The sequence below is a fragment of the Pelophylax lessonae genome (assembly GCF_965119305.1).
Source record: "Pelophylax lessonae genome assembly, chromosome: 5".
NCBI classification, from domain to species: Eukaryota; Metazoa; Chordata; class Amphibia; order Anura; family Ranidae; genus Pelophylax; species Pelophylax lessonae.
The window spans coordinates 496940306-496960752 of record NC_138772.1 but is presented as its reverse complement, the minus strand read 5'-3'; the positions used below and the strand labels follow the sequence as shown (position 1 = coordinate 496960752).

At 41.4% G+C, this 20447-nt stretch overlaps 1 protein-coding gene across 1 annotated transcript in view; it reads left to right on the top strand.

Moving 5' to 3' along the window:
* TMEM74 (transmembrane protein 74) overlaps window positions 1-16349 on the top strand; it is a 140849-nt gene extending 124500 nt beyond the window's left edge. Inside the window, exon 2 of the mRNA XM_082259777.1 lies at window positions 14744-16349. Within this exon, the coding sequence (XP_082115903.1) occupies window positions 14799-15608 (810 nt within the window). The 5' untranslated portion in view covers window positions 14744-14798 and the 3' untranslated portion in view covers window positions 15609-16349. The remainder of the gene's footprint in view (window positions 1-14743) is intronic.
* Window positions 16350-20447: the final 4098 nt, after the last annotated feature.

Below are 20447 nucleotides of genomic sequence, written 5' to 3'. Positions count from 1 at the left end.
TATAAACTTGTTGTTGCTAAAACAAATCATTGGACTTATTGGCTTCTTCAGTCATTGGAACTTTTTGTTATGAACTTCTGTCAACATCCGCTTTATATAAATCATAGTAACTTTTTATTTAATTCAAATTAAACACTGCGGCTTGACAGGCTGAACATTGCTGTTCTCACTGGCTGCTATTAAGAGGAATCAATCTCAGGGCCCAAACTAATAAACTGACACTAAAGGCCCGTACACACGTACCGATCGTCGGCAGACAAGCGTCGGCCGACGAACGATCTGCCGATTGTACGCTTGTTAGTATGATGCCTCCGACAGCCGTCAGCGCACATTCTGCCGACAAGAATCTGTCATGCAAGCATTAAAATTTTTGTATGCCGACACCAGAGCGGCCGATTGTTCGCCAGTCAGTACAGAATTTGGCCGACAGACCGCAGATTTGCAAGACTGGGCATGCTCAGAAAAGAAAAAACACAGGGAAAGTTAACCATTACATGACATCACTTCTGCAGTCGGCTGTAGTCGGCGGACAAAATTCTTGTGCTGTCTTTGCACTTTTCAACAGACACCGACAGCCCGGGGACAAAAGACGGCCGATCGTTCGCCGACGATCGGTACGTGTGTACGGGGCTTTACACATTCTGGTTTGCTTAGCATTGTGTAGCACAGGTGCTCTACATTTGCCCATGCCAGTGGAGCTTTTAGGACCCTGGTGCCTGAGCTTTGGTTTGATGATTGCTTTTGGCTCTATGGTACTTATTTTGTGCCCTTGGACCCCACCTATCAGGAGTGTGAGCACTGATTTTTATTGTAGGGACTGTAGTACCAATTTCATGTAGCATATCTACAGTCACTGAATGCCTCCTGAATTATGTCACCAGTCTCCAGCAGTTTCCAGGCACATACAAAATCTCTGACCATTTTATTTAATAAGTCTGCAGTCTCTGACAGTGTCCTGTAACATTACATATACTGTATAGTATACTGTATAGTATGTGTGGCTACCTTGGTGACCTTAACCACTTTAAGACCGGAAGGATTTGCCTTCTTAATGACCAGGTTAAATTTACGTCCTTTTTTTCCCACAAACAGAGCATTCTTTTGGTGGTATTTGATCACCTGTGCAATTTTTATTTTTTGCGCTACAAACAAAAAAATAGCGACAATTCTGAAAACAAACAAAAAAATTATTTTTCACATTCTGCTATATGACATTCCCCCAAAAAAATGTAAAAATCAAAATTTTTTAACATTTTAGGCCAATTTGTTTTCTGCTACATATTATTGGTAAATAAAAATCGCAATAAGCGTATTTTGATTGGTTTGTTATTGCATCTACCAACTACGGGAAAGATTTATGTCACTTTTATTGTTTTTTTCTTTTTTACTAGTAATGACGGCGATCTGCGATTTTTTTTTTTGCGGGACTTCCACATTGCGGCGGACAGATCGAACCCCTAACTGACATTTTTGACACTTTTGGATGTACCAGTGACATTACTACAGTGCTAAAAATATGCACTGTTACTGTAATACTGACACTGGCAGGGAAGGGGTTAACCCTCTGGGTGATCAAGTGGTTAAATGTGAGCCTAGGGGAGTGATTCTAACTGTGGGGGGCGTGGCTTCTGAAATGACCATAGAGACATGTGATCCAATATAGAAGGATCACATGGGCTCCCTGACCAGGGAGAAAAATGGTCAACTGTGTTTACAACAGCTGACCGTTCTTCTCTCTCAGCGTGCATCGGCTTCCCCATTGCCGAGTAGGCTCATGAGCACGCCGCCGGCAGACGCGCTTGCCCCCTAGCTTCCCACGCAGGAGAGCCACCTTGCCCCAGTAAATAGGCGGCGGGTGGTCGGAAAGTGGTTAAAAAAGTCAGCAGCTACAGTATGTGTAGCTGCTGACTTTTAATTTTTGGAGGGGGGGGGGGGGCGTAACTCCACTTTAAGAGCTGCAGTTGGGACCCCTTGCAGTTGACAGCCACTGCTGCAGACACAAAACCTTTGGCACCCAAATGTACAACCCTCTTTTAGAATCACCTGTTACACAAAATTGCTTCTTGTTTTACTGATCCTTATAAAATACTTTTGCTTTGCTATGCAGGAAAAAACAAGTTCACTTGACTGCCTTCCATTCCCAACTACGCATACTAACCATACAGTATTTAGGGCATGCTGGAAATACCTGGGAATTTCAGGTATAGGGGAGCTCTCCATGTAACAGCACTGACAGATATTTGTTGCTGGAGTGGCAGCCATGAAATTCAATCAGGTGCTGTGCCTTGCATGGCAAAATACAGGTTTACAAGTTAAAAACAAGCACAGTCCAGTGAAATAACCTAAACAACACTAGCATTGGTATCTATTGAATGATTGTGGACAGGGTGTGGTGTCAAGGAGGAATCTAAAGTCGAAACTCACTTTCATTAATATACTTCAATCATTCCACTTTTAGATGGACCCTTAGCAGGGCCGGATTAAGAGCATCATGGGCTTGGTGCTGAGGATTTTGAAGGGCCTTAAGGGCCGTGCCTTGGCATGCACCCAGAGGAGGAAGGGTGCAGCCATGCATGCCTAATTCAACATGGGATGCTGTCTCTGAAGCCCATAAACACATCCATGCATCGGCAACTGTCCCTCCTTGTCCGGCCTTCGCGCTGTGTGGGGAGGTTGTGAGGGTGCTGCCTGGGGAAGCGAGCATAGAAGCCAGACTTCTGTGTTTACAAGTGACAGAAGAGCGGTAACAGTGAATATGGCCAACCCGGGGCCTATATAAAAGGTAGGGGCCTGGAGCTGCAGCTCCAATAGCCCCTACGTTAATCTGGCCCTGACCGTTAGATTACTATCTCTGAATATTATTGCCTAAAGTCTTTGTTTGGAGACTCGCAACACGAGATATAAAAAGGTATTATAATGTAGTAATAATAGCACGAATGAAAGGATGAACAAACACAAATAGCGGCAAGAGATGGGTTAAGATTGAGAATACTTTAAGTAAAACATATTTGAATAGAAATATTTGGATACCACAAAAATTCAGATCCCATGATGTAGGTACACATGATTTGACAAGAAATGTCTTTAAAGTATGGGATTTCATTCACAGACACGAAAAATGGGAATACAACTCACCACTAATTTCACTGGCAGGGACACTTTTTTTCCACCTGGTAAAGAGGCACTATTTGGGAATTGGATAGGGAACCCGCAATTAAAAGATATAGTAAACAAGGGGGAAATAAGGGCATTGCAGAAATTAAAACACGGGGGGGAGGGATTTGAAGATAGTAAATGAATGGAGGTACTTTCAGCTGAAATACTTTGTTTCTACACTACCACAGCCAATTAGATCAGAGGAGAATTTAAATCCAATAAAACTGTTTTGTAACTAACAAAAAACAGTGGACATGGAGTATCTAGGATTTATAAAATACTCACGGAGATGGTGGGGCTGGGAGTGCCTCCTTTCTTTGGAAAATGGGAAGAAGAATTGGGAATACGACTGGAGGAACATGAACTGGGAAAAGTGTTGAGAGCTGTACATGGTTACGCGAAAGACATAAGCACACTAGAAATGAATTATAAATGTCTGGCAAGATGGTATAAGACACCATTGAAGGCTCAAAAGTTCAAACATAGTAAATCCCCCATGTGTTGGAGAGATTGTTATCAGAAGGGCACTATGGCCCATATTTGGTGGGATTGCCCAAAAATAAAGGAGTTTTGGCAGGATATACAGTGCTATATAAAGGAAATTACTGGAGAAGAGATACCAAACGACCCATGGGTATGCTTATTTCATAATACAAATAGTACTAAAAAGCAATATAAGAGAACCATAGTGCCATATTTAATCAACGCAGCGAAGGAAATAATATCCAAAAAATAGTTAGATCTGGAAAAACCTACAGTAAAAGAATGGTTCAAAATAATAGAAATATAAATAAAATGGAATATCTTAGTAGCATAGAAGAAGGCCAGGTAAAAGGATTTACTAGTATATGGAAACAATAGATGGATTTCAAACCAGGAAGTATTCAGAGATATCAGAGTTGGAAGATGAAGAGTTGGGGAAAACGGAAGGTGGGATAGGAAGAATAGAGAGGGAGGGGAGAGGGGTATAGGGGGGAAGGGTCAGAGGTTTTTTTTATGTGATAAGTACTGAGTCTTATTTTTGTTGTATTTGTAAACATCAGTTGGTATATGATAAAAATTAAATAAGGCTCCTTTCACACGGCCGCTCCGTGTGAAAGGTCCGCTGCGGGACTTTTTTTTTTTTTTTCCACGGAGCGGATGACATTTCTGTCATCCGCTCCGTGTGCCCGCATATCATCCCATCCGTTTGCGGATGATATGCGGACATAATGTATGTCTATGGCACTGCGGATGTCAGCGGATGACACCGCTGACATCCGATTTTCCTTCCTTTCCGTTTTTTACACGGAAGGAAAAATAGGGTTCTGTTCCATTCGTAAAAACGGAACAGAACTGACAGGAGGAAAATCGGGTGTCAGTGGATGGTATTCCGCTGACACCCGCAGTGCCATTCACTTACATTATGTCCGCAAATCATCCGCAAACGGATTGGATGATTTGCGGACACACGGAGCGGCCGTGTGAAAGGACCCTAAAGTTTAAATTAAAAAAAAAAAAAATAAAGTCTTTGATTGGCCTATTTAACCAGTTCATTCTTTAGTCTCAGTCTTTATAGAGATTGCATATGTCTGGCATATGTGGCGATTTGTCCACGTATTCTTCTTACAACAATTACCCATGTAAGCCTACAAGATTATCCTCTGTCCAGACTGCTCCTTCTCCTCTTTTTTTAATTATTAATCTAATTACAGCTCAAGACTGTCCTAAATCTGCCAAGGAACATCTAGCTTGAGGTAAACATAGCACTTTTATGATTCTTGAGGATGAGCCAAGACTCGTTAAAATGGGTTTGTGCAGAAAATTAATTGGCAAGGCAGGATCCAATGAAAGATTTAAATGGAGACGTATAGCTCGGTATTCATATGGATGTGATATTGCCTGACATCTCTGAGCGCTGGTAAAAATAGAACGAGACATTACACAATAGCACTGATACTGAGCTCAATGCACTCAGCGAGACGGTAGAAAGAACCATTAATATCACACATAAAAATCAGATAGGATGGAAAGGACAGTGCACTTACTATAGCATGATGTCATCTTTAACATGATCTCATTGCTGCATAATGTTCTTACTGTCATTCAAAACTATTTTTGGCATTTTGGCTTACTGTCAGGGACAATCAGTACCATAAATTGAAACATAAATTAGAAATTGTTTATATAAATACGTTTTTACGGGCAACTTTAGACCGTTTCAGTTGGTGCACTGCTAGTGTCCTCCAGGAGAGGTTGTGATTTGCACCAAGGTCTAGTGAGCCCTGCATGTGGTCTGGGAATGAGCTCAGGTAACCTATGTAATGTATAGGTTACCTGTAGGACCTGAAGCAGGTGGTGAGCTTGTAGACAGGGTCCACTTTGTAGACCATTTCATTGTATTGTTTTTTTAAAATCCTCCCAGAAAGGAGGATGATTTTATTTCCTTCCTGACAGAATCTCTTAAATAGCTTGGGTGGAGCTTAGCTCAGTGCAATTGCTGGTTATGGGAAGAAGAGGGGCCAGGGGAGCGAGCACTATCTAGGGACTGAGACTTATTTTTTCTACTTCCTCCCCTGAAGCTGGGCACAAGATCTACTTTATCACAGGAGACTTAGTATACTTATAAGAGAGATGCAGGGCTGAGGAGATATTAACCAATTTATTGGAACTGTGACTGTTATAATAAAATACCCTTGGACTGAGCCTCTGGCTGCTTCATGTGTCTGAAGTGGATTCTACTAACCTTGCTGCTGAGTACCAGGAAGCACCCTGTTAGGCTAAGCTAGACAGTGCATCGCTTAGAAACTCCCATTTGATGAAGAAGAATCCCACTGTATCCAACAGTGTCACAAATCTAGTTTAGCTAGGGGCCCCATGGTGGATAGGCATAGAGAGGTGCTGTCCTGGAACCCACGAGAAACCTTTAGGCCTAAAATATATGGTATCCCTGGCAGAAAGACATGCTTTTGTTAAGAGAGACCAGGAGCTTGGTGAGTGGGCTTTGTAATTTTGCCCTATGTCACTGGCACACCATGCATACGGATGGCAGGCAGATGCATAAATTAGAGAGGGATCTGCTTGCTACTCAAGGCCAGTGAGTGAACCTGGTTGAACCCTGTGTACTAGGCCCCATTGAGTGAGTAGTTGGCGCCTCTGGAGCGATTGGGTGGCGCCGCCCATAGGTTAACATATGCCTGATATTAAAACAAATTTGTCATGGTTTCTGTTTCTTTTGGTTCCTTGAGGATTGTTTTAAAGGATATGTTTAAGATTCATCCCAACTCACCTGTTTAAAGTATATCTAAAGCCAATTTGTTTTGTTTTTTGGTTTGAATAGAGTGGGAAAGGGTTAAAACCCATATTTGTTTTTTAGGCTGTCTGTGTCTAGTTGAGGAAATTTCCCAACACCTCCTGTCCTGGAGACAGTTATCACTAAAAGAGATATCCTCATCAAAAGATTTCTCCTCATTTCCTGTTTTGGTGAAAGCTGCAACATATTTGATTTCAAATCTAGTACAAGAATGTTTGTGGAAGGGACCCAAAATTTTACCCGTGACTCCGTGAGTCATCAACCCAAAGGGAGAAACAAAGAAAAAACACAAAATCAGATGGTCTAGGATGGCTCACTGGTAATGAATGAAAAATATAAATTCTAAATAAATATAATTTATTATGAACATAGCATAAAATCTCCCAAACAACAGGTATAAATGACAAAATTCATCACATAGCATAAAAAGAGAAGATTCCTTTTCTCCATATACCAATGTCACTTATTAAATGGTCTTTTCCTTATATAAATGTCACATGTTACATGGTCAACGTGTTTTGCAGTCACAAACCGCTTCTTCAGGACTCTATATTGGCATATGTCCTATTTCTTGCAAGAGTTTGTGTCATTTCTAAAAATTAGAAAAAGAGATCATGAAATAACAATACAATAGTACACAGGCAAGCATGTACACAGCATACATTATATTAAGAACCATATAAGTCAATCCTGACCATCAGGAGAAGGCAAAAGGACAAAACAAAGGAAGAGAGGAAAAAAAAGCCACAGATTGATAAATAAAAATGGAGTAAGGAGATCATCACATCCTCCGTGGCGTGGGGAGGCTGATAAGGAACAGAACAAAGGGGAAGAGAAAGCTACCACATAAATACATGTCCATATCTTACACATGCAAAACAAAACCAAAGAAATTCCTCGCTCAACTTACCAACCAGCCTGCAAACCAACCCAATTGCCCTGTCTAACAGTATGCGTTAAAATAAGGGGTTTAGTTTACACACATTTGCAAATACAAGTGTAAGCTACAGAGCCCTGTCAAGGCAACCCAGTGTCTGTTGTCCTAACTCTAAATTTTGAGAGCTTCCACAAAGGAAACACATGCAATATAATGGATAGGCACAGGTCAGAGGAGCCTCACACATAGCACATAAGTGTATGAATCAAGTCCTTTAAATCAAAACGTTTTTCTATTACCTATCCTAAACAGGAAACACTCACCTAAAAAAGAGATGGTCACCAAAAGCCTAGGAGGTATTTTCTAGATCTATCCTTTGGCACTTTCCAGATAAATCAGCCAAGTTAATGACTTCCTATGCTAGATGTACACATTTATCCATAGGGTGCCAAATACAATTATCCATATTGGCTACAAGAGATGCCTCAATCAAACAAACCAAAAAGAAAAAGAAATGGAGAGGGGGAGGGAAAAGGAAAGGGATAAAGAAGAGAAATACCCCAAAAAAATAACTCAACTAACCCCTCAAATATCAAAAGACAAACTCGCCATTATGAATGGAGTCAAAGCTTTCCAAACCAATTCCACATACATATAGGTGAACTTTAATTCCAGGCAGGCAGAACAGTGGTACATTATACTATGTCTCAGAAAGAGGAACATCTTCATGGTATATATCAAAGAGGACTACCAATAGATGTTATAACTAAATGTAATAAAGGTAAAATAACTATTGCTAGATCATCTGAGAAAAACTGACCAGAAAGTCATCCAACCTATCTCTCCTTATAATTACTGTACATACCTCTATTCCACACATCTCAACATGACTGCTTTGTCAGACTCCAAATACCATAAACCAATAAATTTCTCCCTTAGGTAGGGGCCTGAGCCTCCCAGGGACCCCTTTTGTGTCCTTTTTTTTTTTTCTTCTCTCCCTTTGTTTTGTCCTTTTGCCTTCTTCTCCTGATGGTCAGGATTTAGTTATATGGTTCTTAATATAAAGAATGCTGTGTACATGCTTGCCTATGTATTATTGTATTGTTATTTCATGATCTTTTTTTCTAATTTTTACAATTACTGTATTTTCTGGCGTATAAGACTACTTTTGAACCTCAAAAAAATCCCCCAAAAATGGGAGGTCGTCTTATACGCCGAGTATAATATCTCCAAGGTAACCTAAGTATAAGTATTACCGGTGGATGTAATCTCTCAAGACGCTGGCTGTGTGGGAATCCTGTACCGGTATACCGTATGTACCGTAGCTTCGGCTACATACAGTGTACCGCTCTGAGCCAATCACGGAGAGTGATGTATTCTATTATTGAATGCAAAGCCTGCTTGGATTGGTGAAGTAACATCAGCCCGCCTCTCTGACTCTGCCAATCCGAGCAGGCTTTGCATTCAATAATAGAATACATCGCTCACTGTGATTGGCTCAGCGTAGTATACTGTATGTAGCCGAAGCTACGGTATACCGGTACAGGATTCCCACACAGCCAGTGTTTTGAGATTACATCTACTGATAATACTTATACTTAGGGTACCTTGGAGATATTATGATAAATCTGATGTTTTTCAATGGTGTTACCTTGCTTTGGAAGGGGGGTAGTCTTATATGCCAAGTATAGCCCAAAACCTATGTTTTAACTTGAAAATTAGGGGGGTCGTCTTATACGCCCAGTCGTCTTATACGCCGGAAAATACGGTATTACAAACTCTTGCAAGAATAATGTTATATGTAAAGATGGAGTCCTGAAGAAGCGGTTTGAGACCGCGAAACATGTTGACCATGTGACATTTCTGCACTGCTCAAAAAGATTGAAGGAACACTTTGAAAACACATCAGATCTCAATGGGGAAAAATATCATGCTGGATATCTATACTGATCTGGACTGGGTGATGTGTTAGAAATTAAAGGATGCCACATCGTTTGATGGAAATGAAAATTATCAACCTACAGAGGGCTGAACTCATTGCAGCAACTCAAAATGGTACTCAGTAGTTTGTATGCTCCCCACGTGCTTGTATGCATGCCTGACAACGTTTGGGCAGCATGCTCCTAAGGTGACGACAGATAGTGTCCTGGGATATTTCCTCCCAGATCTGGACCAGGGCATCACTGAGCTCCTGAACAGACTGGGGTGCAACCTGGAGGCATTGGATGAAGCGAAACATAATGTCCCAGAGGTTTTCTATTGGATTTAGGTCAGGCGAGCGTGGGGGCCATTTAATGGTATTAATTTCTTCATTCTCTTGGAACTGGATGCATACTCTCACCACATAAGTCCGGGTATTGTCGTGCACCAGGAGGAACCCAGGACCCAATGCACCAGTGTAGGGTTTGACAATGGGTCCAAGGATTTTATCCAGATTCCTAATGGCAGACAGGGTGCCATTGTCTAGCCTGTAGAGGTTTGTGCATCCCTCCATGGCTATGCCTCCAGGGCATTACTGATCACCACCAAACTGGTCGTGCTGTACGATGTTACAGACAGCATAACATTCTCCATGGCTTCTCCAGACCCTTTCACATCTGTCACATGTGCTCAGGGTGAACCTGCTCTCATCTGTGAAAAGCACAGGGCGCCAATGGCAGATCTACCAGTTCAGGTGTTCAATTGCAACTGCCAATCGAGCTCCATGGTGTTGGGCAGTGAACACAGGCCACCCTCATGAAGTCTGTTTCTGATTGTTTGGACAGAGACATTCACAATAGTGGTCTGCTGGAGGTCATTTTGTAGGGCTCTGGCAGTGCTCATACTGTTCCTCCTTACACAAAAGAGCAGAAACCGGTCCTGCTCATAGGTTAGGGACCTTCTACGGCCCCGTACAGCTCTCCTAGAGTAACTGCCTGTCTCCTGGAATCTCTTCCATGCTCTTAAGACTGTTCTGGGAGACACAGCAAACCTTCTGGCAATGGCACGTATTTGTGTGCCATTCTGGAGGAGTTGGATGCCTGTGCAACCTCTATAGGGTCCAGGTATCGCCTTATGCTATCAGTAGTGAAACTGACCAATTTCAGTGGCCTCCATCTGTGAAACCACCTGTTTTGGAGGTTGTCTCATTGTTGCCCATCTAGTGCACATGTTGTTAATTTTATTAAAACCAAAGCAGCTGAAACTGATTAGCAACTCCCTCCACTACTTAACTGACCCGATTAATATCCCAGGAGTTTAATTTTCTTGATGCTGTACTCTAATTAAAAAGTGTTCCTTTCATTTTTTGAGCAGTGTATATGGAAGAGACTATGTAACATATGGCATTTGTATATCGAGAAAGGAATCTTCTCCTTTTTATGCTATGTGATGAATGTTGCCAATTATACCCATTGTTTGGGGTAGATTTTATGCTATGTTCATAATAAATTATGTTATTTTAAAATTTGTAGTTTCATTCATTACCAGAGCCAATATATTTGATTTCACACCACTTTCTGTCCCAATGACAATCGTCACTAGTTAAAATAGAGTGGATTGAGCACATGGTTGTCCGAGCACATGCAATATAAATTCTGGCATATTTCTGCCATCTGGAAAGACCAAGTGTTGCCTACAACCTTCCGTTGACAAAAATGGCTGTGCATGGATGTACTCAGTTATATATGAGTGCTTGTGTAAACACAAATATAGTGTATAGGCCTCCTTATCACTCCATCTTCAGTAACTCTAGGATACTTTGTCAGTGTTATCCCTCTCTTGGATTACAAATGCCTTCCTTTGAAGGTTGAGCACTTCCATTCCAAGTTAAAGGGCCCCACCACCAGCAGATTTCACATTTATTATTCCACCAGCCAGTGCTTAGATATGACCTTAGCTATTATAGAGAGGCCACATTGTTATTTGCATTCTCTTATAATTCAGCAGCATTCCCCTTTGTGACAGCTGTTACTGTTGTCAGTAGATTTGTTTCTCTCTCATTTGCCAAGTGCGGGGGTCATGAACCCGTAGATCATGGGCAGGTGACTGGTAGATTGCGGTCCGGGCTTGCTGACTCACCATCCGAGAGCATTATACAGAATGCAGAGGGATTACTTGTATAGGTGGAGCTGTAGCAGGGAGTAAGAGCCGCATAAGCCGATGCCTCCTCTGGAGTGCTGGCCCCTTTCCCATGGGGAGTGATACCAAATGCACTCCACCTCTTATCCCTTCTAGCGGTCTCCAGAATTGTGCCAGCAGCAGGAAAGAAAAGATCTTCAGGTCAGTGTGGAGCAATACACCGGGCATAATAGTATAGGGCTGCTTTCACACTGATGTGCTGCGGTTTACCCACACCGCAGGTGCAGTGCAGTGTACCTGCAGCTTTGCTGCAGGTTTGGTGTTTGGGTTTTAGTCGTAGATGTCTAATATATCCTGGGGGTTTGGTGCACTTTCAGAAAGTGCTGCACACCTGCAGGATATAATTAAAGTCTATAGCAAAGCGTAGCTAACCCAGGAAAAGTCACATATGCACTGTGCAGCACATCGGTGTGAAAGCAGCCTTAAAGAGGGCTCAAAACAGTAAGGATTCATTTACATTTGTAGTTTGGTGGGGGGGGGAGCGGTAAAACCCCATAGGTAAAATGTGTTTTTACCCCCCGCCTTAACCACACCCCCTTTAGCTTCAGTGGCCAGGGTAGTACACATGTTGCATCCGCAGAAGGAGTTATACATCCTGTCATGATTGGTGAGTATAGCACCTGCCAAGCATAACCCATTCAAGTGAATGAACCCACTCTGCAAGTGCCCTGTTAAAGCAGGCAGCACTGTGCTTCTTTCTCACCACCTGCTTTAACCCCTTGGACCCCGCAGAAGCATGCAGTTGAGGGGCGCTTGCAGAGTGGCCCCATTTACTTGAATGGGTTGCGACTGGCTGGCGGTAGCACCCACCAGAAGCATTAGGGGGTTATATTTTTGTTGAGCCATGTGTGCACCTTTGGCTGCTGCCTCAGAAGCTAAAAGAGGGGGTAGGGATTGAGGGTGGTAAAATCGTGACTCAATCACAGGTTTTTACAACCCTCAACTTTATGTGTGAACAAGCCCTTAGGGTGCCGCTGCTGAATGGAATTAAGGGCTCATTCACAAGTGCAGCAGACACTGCTGCTCCTCTGAAAAGTGTGTGTGACAGGTGGTGAAGATGCGATATGATGCCTCCTCACCCCCTGATTTAAACCCATGATTGCTGTGCAATGCACACGACTGTGACACAGTAGTAGGGCAATTGGAGGTTTAAATCAGGTGTGGGAAGGTGACAATGGGCGACACTGTGCCCGGCGATCTTTGACTTCTCGCATGTTGTTCAGGTTGATTTTCACGGTTGCATATCCCTGGCCTAGTGCATACTTGTAGTGCTCCTTATAGTCGATTAAAGAAAGGGACCAATACTACCCATTTCATTGTTTTACTGAATTCTACCACTATTAACATTATAACATACTATTGCCTTTACTGCTGTTCAGTCTGTTTAACCATAACTTCTCTGCATGGGCTTATTTTATGTGTTTCTTATGAAGCCTATTCTTCAGTTATTGGTGTGTCAATGTACTGTGGGTCCATTTACAGGGCTAATCATCAATGGAGAAGGTAGGAGAACTCAACATTTGCCTGCATCTTCTACAGAGGTAGTGCTACAGCTACCAGGAAGGTTGGTGGTGACAGTGAGACCTGCTTGACAAACTAGTAGACTGTAGCCAAAGGAGTGGACTTTGTAGAGTACAGGAAAAATCATTGTCTCAGGTCATTTCAGTACAAATGTGAATTATAGTAAAAATAAAAATTGTCAATTCCTGGAATGAATGATAAACAAACTGAGCTTGCATGTGAAAGAAACTAATAGTCATCATGAAAATGAGGGGCTTGAAGTGATCATCAGTGGGTGCCTGTGTGACCTGCTAAAAAAGAGTGGTTGTAAGATTTGACAGTTTTTTACACAATAGGTTCTGCCTGATGGCTCTAATGCCTACCAAAGAGCAGAGGCTCCTTCCAACTGCTCATCCTGATCAAGGATTTTAGATTACGGTGGTTGGGTCAAAGGATAACAGCCAGGCATCATTGGAAGACCTTATCTGTAGCCTGAAGAATAATTCCTGCATTCATTTTGCATACTCCTCTTTACTTTTAGCAGAGGGTGAAACTGGTGAGAAAGTGACCTTTCTGTATAACTTCAATTCCTCACAATATAGAGCATTAGTATATATTTTTTTAAACACTTTGCCTAGCCTAGGATGATGTCATTAGTCCGCTGCAGGCAGGAGGAAGCTTTTCCTCAGTCCAGTAATGAGAATGCAACATTGTAACTGTGTAACATGTCACAGGCTACAGAACGATTCTTTGTCAGACATGTGTGAAGAAATGTCTTGTTGATGAGTTAAAAAAAATATAAAAAAATCAACGGTTGCATACCATTATGTTAGTTATGTAAGTTACCATAATTGTTATTTACTCTTGATGTTATTAAACTGTTTTCATTTACAAAAAATGTTATGCATGGAAATGGTAATTATTCGGTGCAGCCTTGGGTCATGTCCATAGGTGTGCACGGCCCATTGAAATAGGGTGTGCACCTCAAAGCTCAAACACACATGTGCGTGTGTAAATATATATATATACAGGTGTATCTCATAAAATTAGAATATCATCAAAAAGGTCATTTATTTCAGTAATTCAATTCAAGAAGTGAAACTCATATGTTATATAGATTTGTTACACACAGAATGATACATTTCAAGCATTTCTTTCTTTTCATTTTGATGATTATGGCTTACAGCCAGTGAAAACCCAAAACTTCAGTATCTTAGAAAATTAGAATATTGTGAAAAGGTTCAATATTGTAGACTCGTGGTGTCAAAGTCTAATCAGTTATTTAACTCAAAACACCTGTAAGGCCTCTTTCACACATACGGTCCATTCAGTTCATCAGTTCAGTCACGTCAACATGTACAATTTTTTCATCCGTTTTTCATCCATTTTTCATCCGTTTTTCATCCGTTTTTCCACCGTTTGTCCGTTTACATCTGTTTTTAGTCCGGTCCGTTTTTTTGACGGATAAAAAACAGGACATTCATCCGTTCAAAAAAAAACGGACATGATGATGAAACCAGATGTTAACGGATGATCATCCTTGGTCATCCATTTTTACATAGAGATGCAATGATGTCCGTTTTTCATCCGTCAACGGATGGATAAAAAACGGACAAACGGACCTAAGTGTGAAAGGGGCCTAAAGGTTTCCTGAACCATTAAATGGTCTCTCAGTCTCGTTTAGTAGGTTACACAATCATGGGGAAGACATTTTTTTGTGCAGGCATTTTTTTTTCTTAACTAAATTTCCATTGTTGTTAGAAAGCAGGAATTGACATATTATCATTTTCTTTCACTAGATTTCAATGAGCATGGATTACTTTCTGTGAAATAAAGTGGAGCCCTATAGCATGCATGGAGCTTTATCACATTAATAGGCAGCCACAAAGACTAGATGAATGCAACAATGTGGACTGGGGCTATAATGTCAAGGACCCAAAAGCCTTTTGTTATGAAAACCATTGTGTTACCTCTGCTTTGTCACCCGATCAGTATGAGTCTATATCACTGAGTACCTCTGATGAAGGCCATGGTCTTAAGTTAACTCAAGATGACAACAGCAAAGAGAGGAGGAAAGTTTGCTGCTTGGAAGAACTGGAAACCTCTTTTACGTATGTCGATGAAAATGTCAACATAGAACTTGTGACCCATCCAACTCTTAGGGACGACCATGGGCACCAGCCCCAGGTCTCGGATAGAGAAATCCAACAAGATGGCATTAATGAAGCCTCCATTATGTCTGATGATGAAGCAACTTCAGAAGCTTCAGGAAAATCTGTAGATTATGGCTTCATTAGTGCAGTGACTTTCCTAATAACTGGGATTTTGCTCGTTATCATCTCATACCTGGTCCCCAGAGATAACAGATCTGATCCAAGTTCCATCCCAGCCAGGGAAATGGAAAAAATTGAGAAGAAGAATGCTATTATCGGAGCCCATTTGGATAGATGTGTAATTGCTGGACTTTGTCTTTTAACTCTAGGTGGAGTTGTGTTGTCCATTTTATTGATGATATCAATGTGGAAAGGTGAACTCTACAGGAGGAAAGCATTTGCTGCTAAAGACTCTGCAAAACTGTATGGATCAATTAATTTTAACCATTCCAAGTCTGGTGGAACTGAGAATACTTTGGTCCAAGAAGAAACAATTGACATAGTTACCTAAGAACCAATGGTTTTATGTGTTAAAAGTAAAATGAATAGTATGATCGGTGAAATATACCACAGATGATGAAAAGTGACTGTGGGATAACAACAAAGAAATGGAGGTTGTGCCACCATCCATCACAGTTTTATATGAGGAAAATTAACTTTTAATAGGAACCAGCCTTACCTCTCTGAGATAGTATGATTTTTTATTATTTCGATGTATACCCCGAGGTTGGATACCGCATCAGTTATCAGCCCTGAGCTCAAGCAGCAGCCAGGTAACCCTCAATGGGGACCTTACAGCTTGACACTGAGCTGACATTTCTGCTGTTACTGGAAGATATTATGACTAAACGCTAGAATATACAGTTATCTCTGAGAGGTAAGGCTTTGCTGCTATTACAACTTAACAGTGGAGAGACAGATGTCCATTACTGGCCTGTTCATTTTAAAAGGTGAGACTAAATATTAAGCTGCCCTCCACAGCAAAATATATTCACATCCATTGCATACCTACTTCTCCATATACAATATGCTATTTAATGCTATTCTAGCTATTCTGTTTTCTTCCTCTCCAGGTGACAACCACTTCCTGTCCTTTCTTTTCCTAATTTCAGGAAATGAATGAAAATCTCCCCAGTTAAGTCATGGACACTAATAAAAGCCTCTTACCCAATCTAGCCAAAACTAAAATAAAGATTTGGTTTGAGTAAAGCCTAGTACACACAGGCAGAATGACGGGCAGCATTGGCCGGTTCAGTAGCCAACCGGCCAACATTTGGCCTGTGTGTACTGCAGCTGGTCCAACAGAAGCTGGCCAAACAGCATAAAGAGGCAACCCCCTGTCAGGGGGAGATTGCTGTACCAACATCCGATAGTTAGTACAGTGGCTCCTCCTGATCTGTAAGCTTTTTTTTTTTTTTTTTGTTCAGCCCTACTAGGTTGAACAGGAAATAAAAATAACTAGTAGAGTGTACCAGACTTTAGGCTTTTAAACTGAATAATAAACAGCATAACAAAGTGTGGCTAAAGATGTCTTTTCCTTCATGGGTGAAATTGCCTTTTCAATTGAACTTAATGGAAATGCATGAAAATGTGTGTACATACAGTATTTACATGTATTGCACTGTGCTAGTTATGCACTGTGATAACCTTTCATGCATTTCTACTAATTGTATTTAAAACAAATGTGCTGGACGTTAAAAGTGTGAATGCACCTGAAGAGGAATAGTCCGGAAAAATACAGCTGAATTTCTGAGAAGGAAAGTTACACAAAATATTAGTGCCTTTACAAAAACAATCTGCATAAATTACAAAGATTTTAAAGTGGAACTAAACTCTCTTAATAAACCTTAACTATTTTTAATCCTTATGCTGCTAGCCTTAGTAAATAGATAGGAAAGTATATTATATTTACTTGTTTTACCATTTTTTTTTTTTTAATTTCTTCAGTTGCTTCCTGGTTTTTGGCCTAGGCCAAAATGATGTCATACATCCCATTCATGGGCATTTGGAGAGGAGGGGCTTTCTCTGCTAATCACACCCTCTTACATGCCTGAGCTAAGAGCAGATGGATTTCAGAAAGTAAATGCTACATGAATTAGGGCTGAACGATAGTCGATATGATATCGACTATCGCTCTGCGGCCGTAGGCAATATTCATATAGCTGAGGTCACGATATTTTGCATAGCAAGGGGAAGGGACTCGGAGGAGGACTCACAGACTTCCGTTAGGCAGGGACTCGGAGGAGAACTCACACATCCATCCCACTGCAGGCTGCAGCCCGCCCCACACGTTCAGTGAGTCTCACTCTCCGCCCTAGTTTTCTCAATGGCACATTTAGGGAACCAATCACGCCGTGAGCAGCTGCACAGCTAACCAATCACGCGTGCCTGCACACCTCATTGGTTCGCTGTGCCGATACTCACGGCATGATTGGTTCCCTGAATGTGCCATTGAGAAAACTAGGGCGGAGAGTGAGACTCACTGAATGTGTGGGGCGGGCTGCAGTGCACGAGTGAGTAAGTGTATGCGGCTGTGCTGTGATCCTTTCCCGGCTCCTAGTCCACCGCTCCAGCCTCCTACCGCCACTGTGAGAAAGACTGAATAATCCGATCGATTCCACACTGTCACTGAGACTGAGTAATTGATTTGAGAGTACCATTATTAACCCTGACCTGCCCAGTGCCCTGTATGTGCAATTAAAAAATTTAGAAGGCTGCCTGCATGCTTCATGATTTCCATTCCCAGCATCCTTCCCAATCCCTTGTTGACTTTAGCCTGGATTGATGGGTCCCTCAATATCGCAATATATATCGTTGAAAAAAAAATATTGCAATATATTTTTTTTCCAATATCGTGCAGGCCTAACATGAATCATCTGCCCTTAGTCAAGATGGACAGTTAGAAATGCTAGGGGGTGTTTTTCAAAGTGATTTCTCAACAAAATAAATTACAATGAAAGGAAAAGCACCTATTAAGTGTAGTATATTCAATAACATTTAATACCATGTAAAAAATTTCCCAGCCAATAGCTTGACAGGGAAGCGTGTACACACACTTCCCGATGTTCTGGCCATGCTCCGACATGCGTTGCGCATTTCCAGATCGGAGGATGGCGTCCTGCCGGTACTGCGGGTCATGCTGCGCTCCAAGGCCCTATAGAGCTTCCCTGTTCCACCGCAGCGGTCTGCATCCTGCGACTGGCCCCCATATAGTGGATTCCAGCACCGCAGATGTCGTTAACACTCCAGATGAGCTTGCTTTTATCATGTACCATGTGAGTGACCAATTGTTGGCTTGTTATTAAATGTTATTGAAGATACTACACTAAGAGGCACTTTTCCTTTCCTTTACACCCATAAACAGAGCTTGCTTCAATTCTCAGATCAGCTGCCATTTGTGGGCTATCATTCCCCTTTTTTCCCCAGCTGGACTCTTATTATGGAATTTGTCACCTCAGAGACAGTGGTTCTATTGAAGCGGATCTTCCCTGCATCTGAGCGCCACAAATCAAAATACTATTTCATTTTTAATATTCAAATCAAACTCCCCCATCCATCCATAACTTTATAATTTATTTTGCTGAGAAATTACTTTGAAAAACAACCCCCTGGCATTTCTGGCCATGACCATCTTGAGTAAGGGCAAATTATTAGTGTGGCATTTACTTCCTAGAATCCATCTGCCCTTAGCTCAAGCATGCATGGGGGAGTGTGTGCTTAGCTGAGAAAACCCCTCCTCCTCTCTTCCCCCGCCTAAAGACTCTTAGGTTAGTTAAAAAGTAACCCAGTTGTTAACCATCCTGAAGACTCCTGGGATGTATGACATCATTTGCCTAAGCAAAAAAACAGGAAGTAACTGAAGAAATGTAAAAAAATAAAGTTTAAAGTTTAAATATGATATACTTTCCTATCTATTTACTAATGCTAGCAGCATGAGGATTAAAAATAATCAATGTTGACTGGGAGAGTGAGGTTCCACTTTAAATCATTAGCCGCATACTACATTATTCTCAACAAAAATAAACAAGCAAGTAGATATGGATGGATGGGTGAGCTTGCTATCAATTCTCAGAATTAATTAAATAGATTATTCAGTTTCGGTGCTCAGATACAGTTTAGTTCTGCATTAAAATGTATGAAAACTTCAGTGCTCAATGGGTTTCCACCTATGTGTTGGACATGTATCCAAATTACCTCTCAATTGTGTAAGTGAGACAATATAAAACAGATCTTTGTTTTCTGTATATAGTGTATTCTTCTTCATCAACTTATACTGTGTACTTTAGGCACAACAACTTTGTTTTCTGACATATTGCAGATCAATTGCATTGTTTCAGGGAGTTTATGCTAAATATTCTGTCAAGAGTTTGATGAGAATGTTTGTACAGATCATCTAAATGGGCAGCTGTGCTCCACCATTATAATCAGGTTATGGTTGGCCATACCTGGGAAATTTGTTTTAGAAGTTTCAACACACAATCAGTTTTTTTTTGCATTAGCTGAATGGCCATCTGTGAACTACATCTGTTGTTTGAATTGCCATTCATTATTTTCTAATATTTACCACCAAAACGATCTTTCCTAGTTATTGATTTTTCTTCTAAAAAAAAAAGAGATCAGCTGATTTTGTCAAAAGATTTTGGAAAAAAAAAGTAATGAACATTTCTTTCAATTTTGTATTTAAAACTCATTTCACAAAGATTGCATTGGATAATATATAATATTAGGGCTACAAGATTGTGGAATTCTCTACCACAAGAGGTGGTTTCTGCGGGAAGTATGGCTACTTTCAAAAGACTCTTTCACATACATCTCAAGGATCAGAACATTAGGGGTATGGGAAATGATTACGGCCACACACACCTACACAGGTTGAACTGGATGGACTATTGTCTTTATTCAACCTCAACTACTATGTATAAATCCCAGTCAAAGCCTTGGTAAATATTACTGTATTGCAGTAAGGCTTAAAGAAGAAGTACAGCCAAAGCTTTTATGGCTGTGCTTCCCCTATGGATCACAGGAGTGCAGTTTGTTCTGCACTCCTGTGATCCATAGGAGAGGTATGGTCGGCTGACATCACAGAGCCAGTCTAGGCTCTGAAAAGGTCTCAACCATATGTTGGGGATCCACCCAGAATCCTGGACCGACATCTGGCTCAGCCTCTCAGGGATTTGCGGAGAGCCTGAGCCAGCCTCTCCTGCCCCCTCCACAGCCTAGCGTTCCAGTGAGTGCTGGAGGGGCAGAGCAGAGAGCCAGAGATGGACACAGTCCCAGCTCTCTGCTCAGATGGAGGAGAAGAACTGAGCGATTGTGGTGTTTGATGGCTCAGTTCTCACTGCAGAGCCAC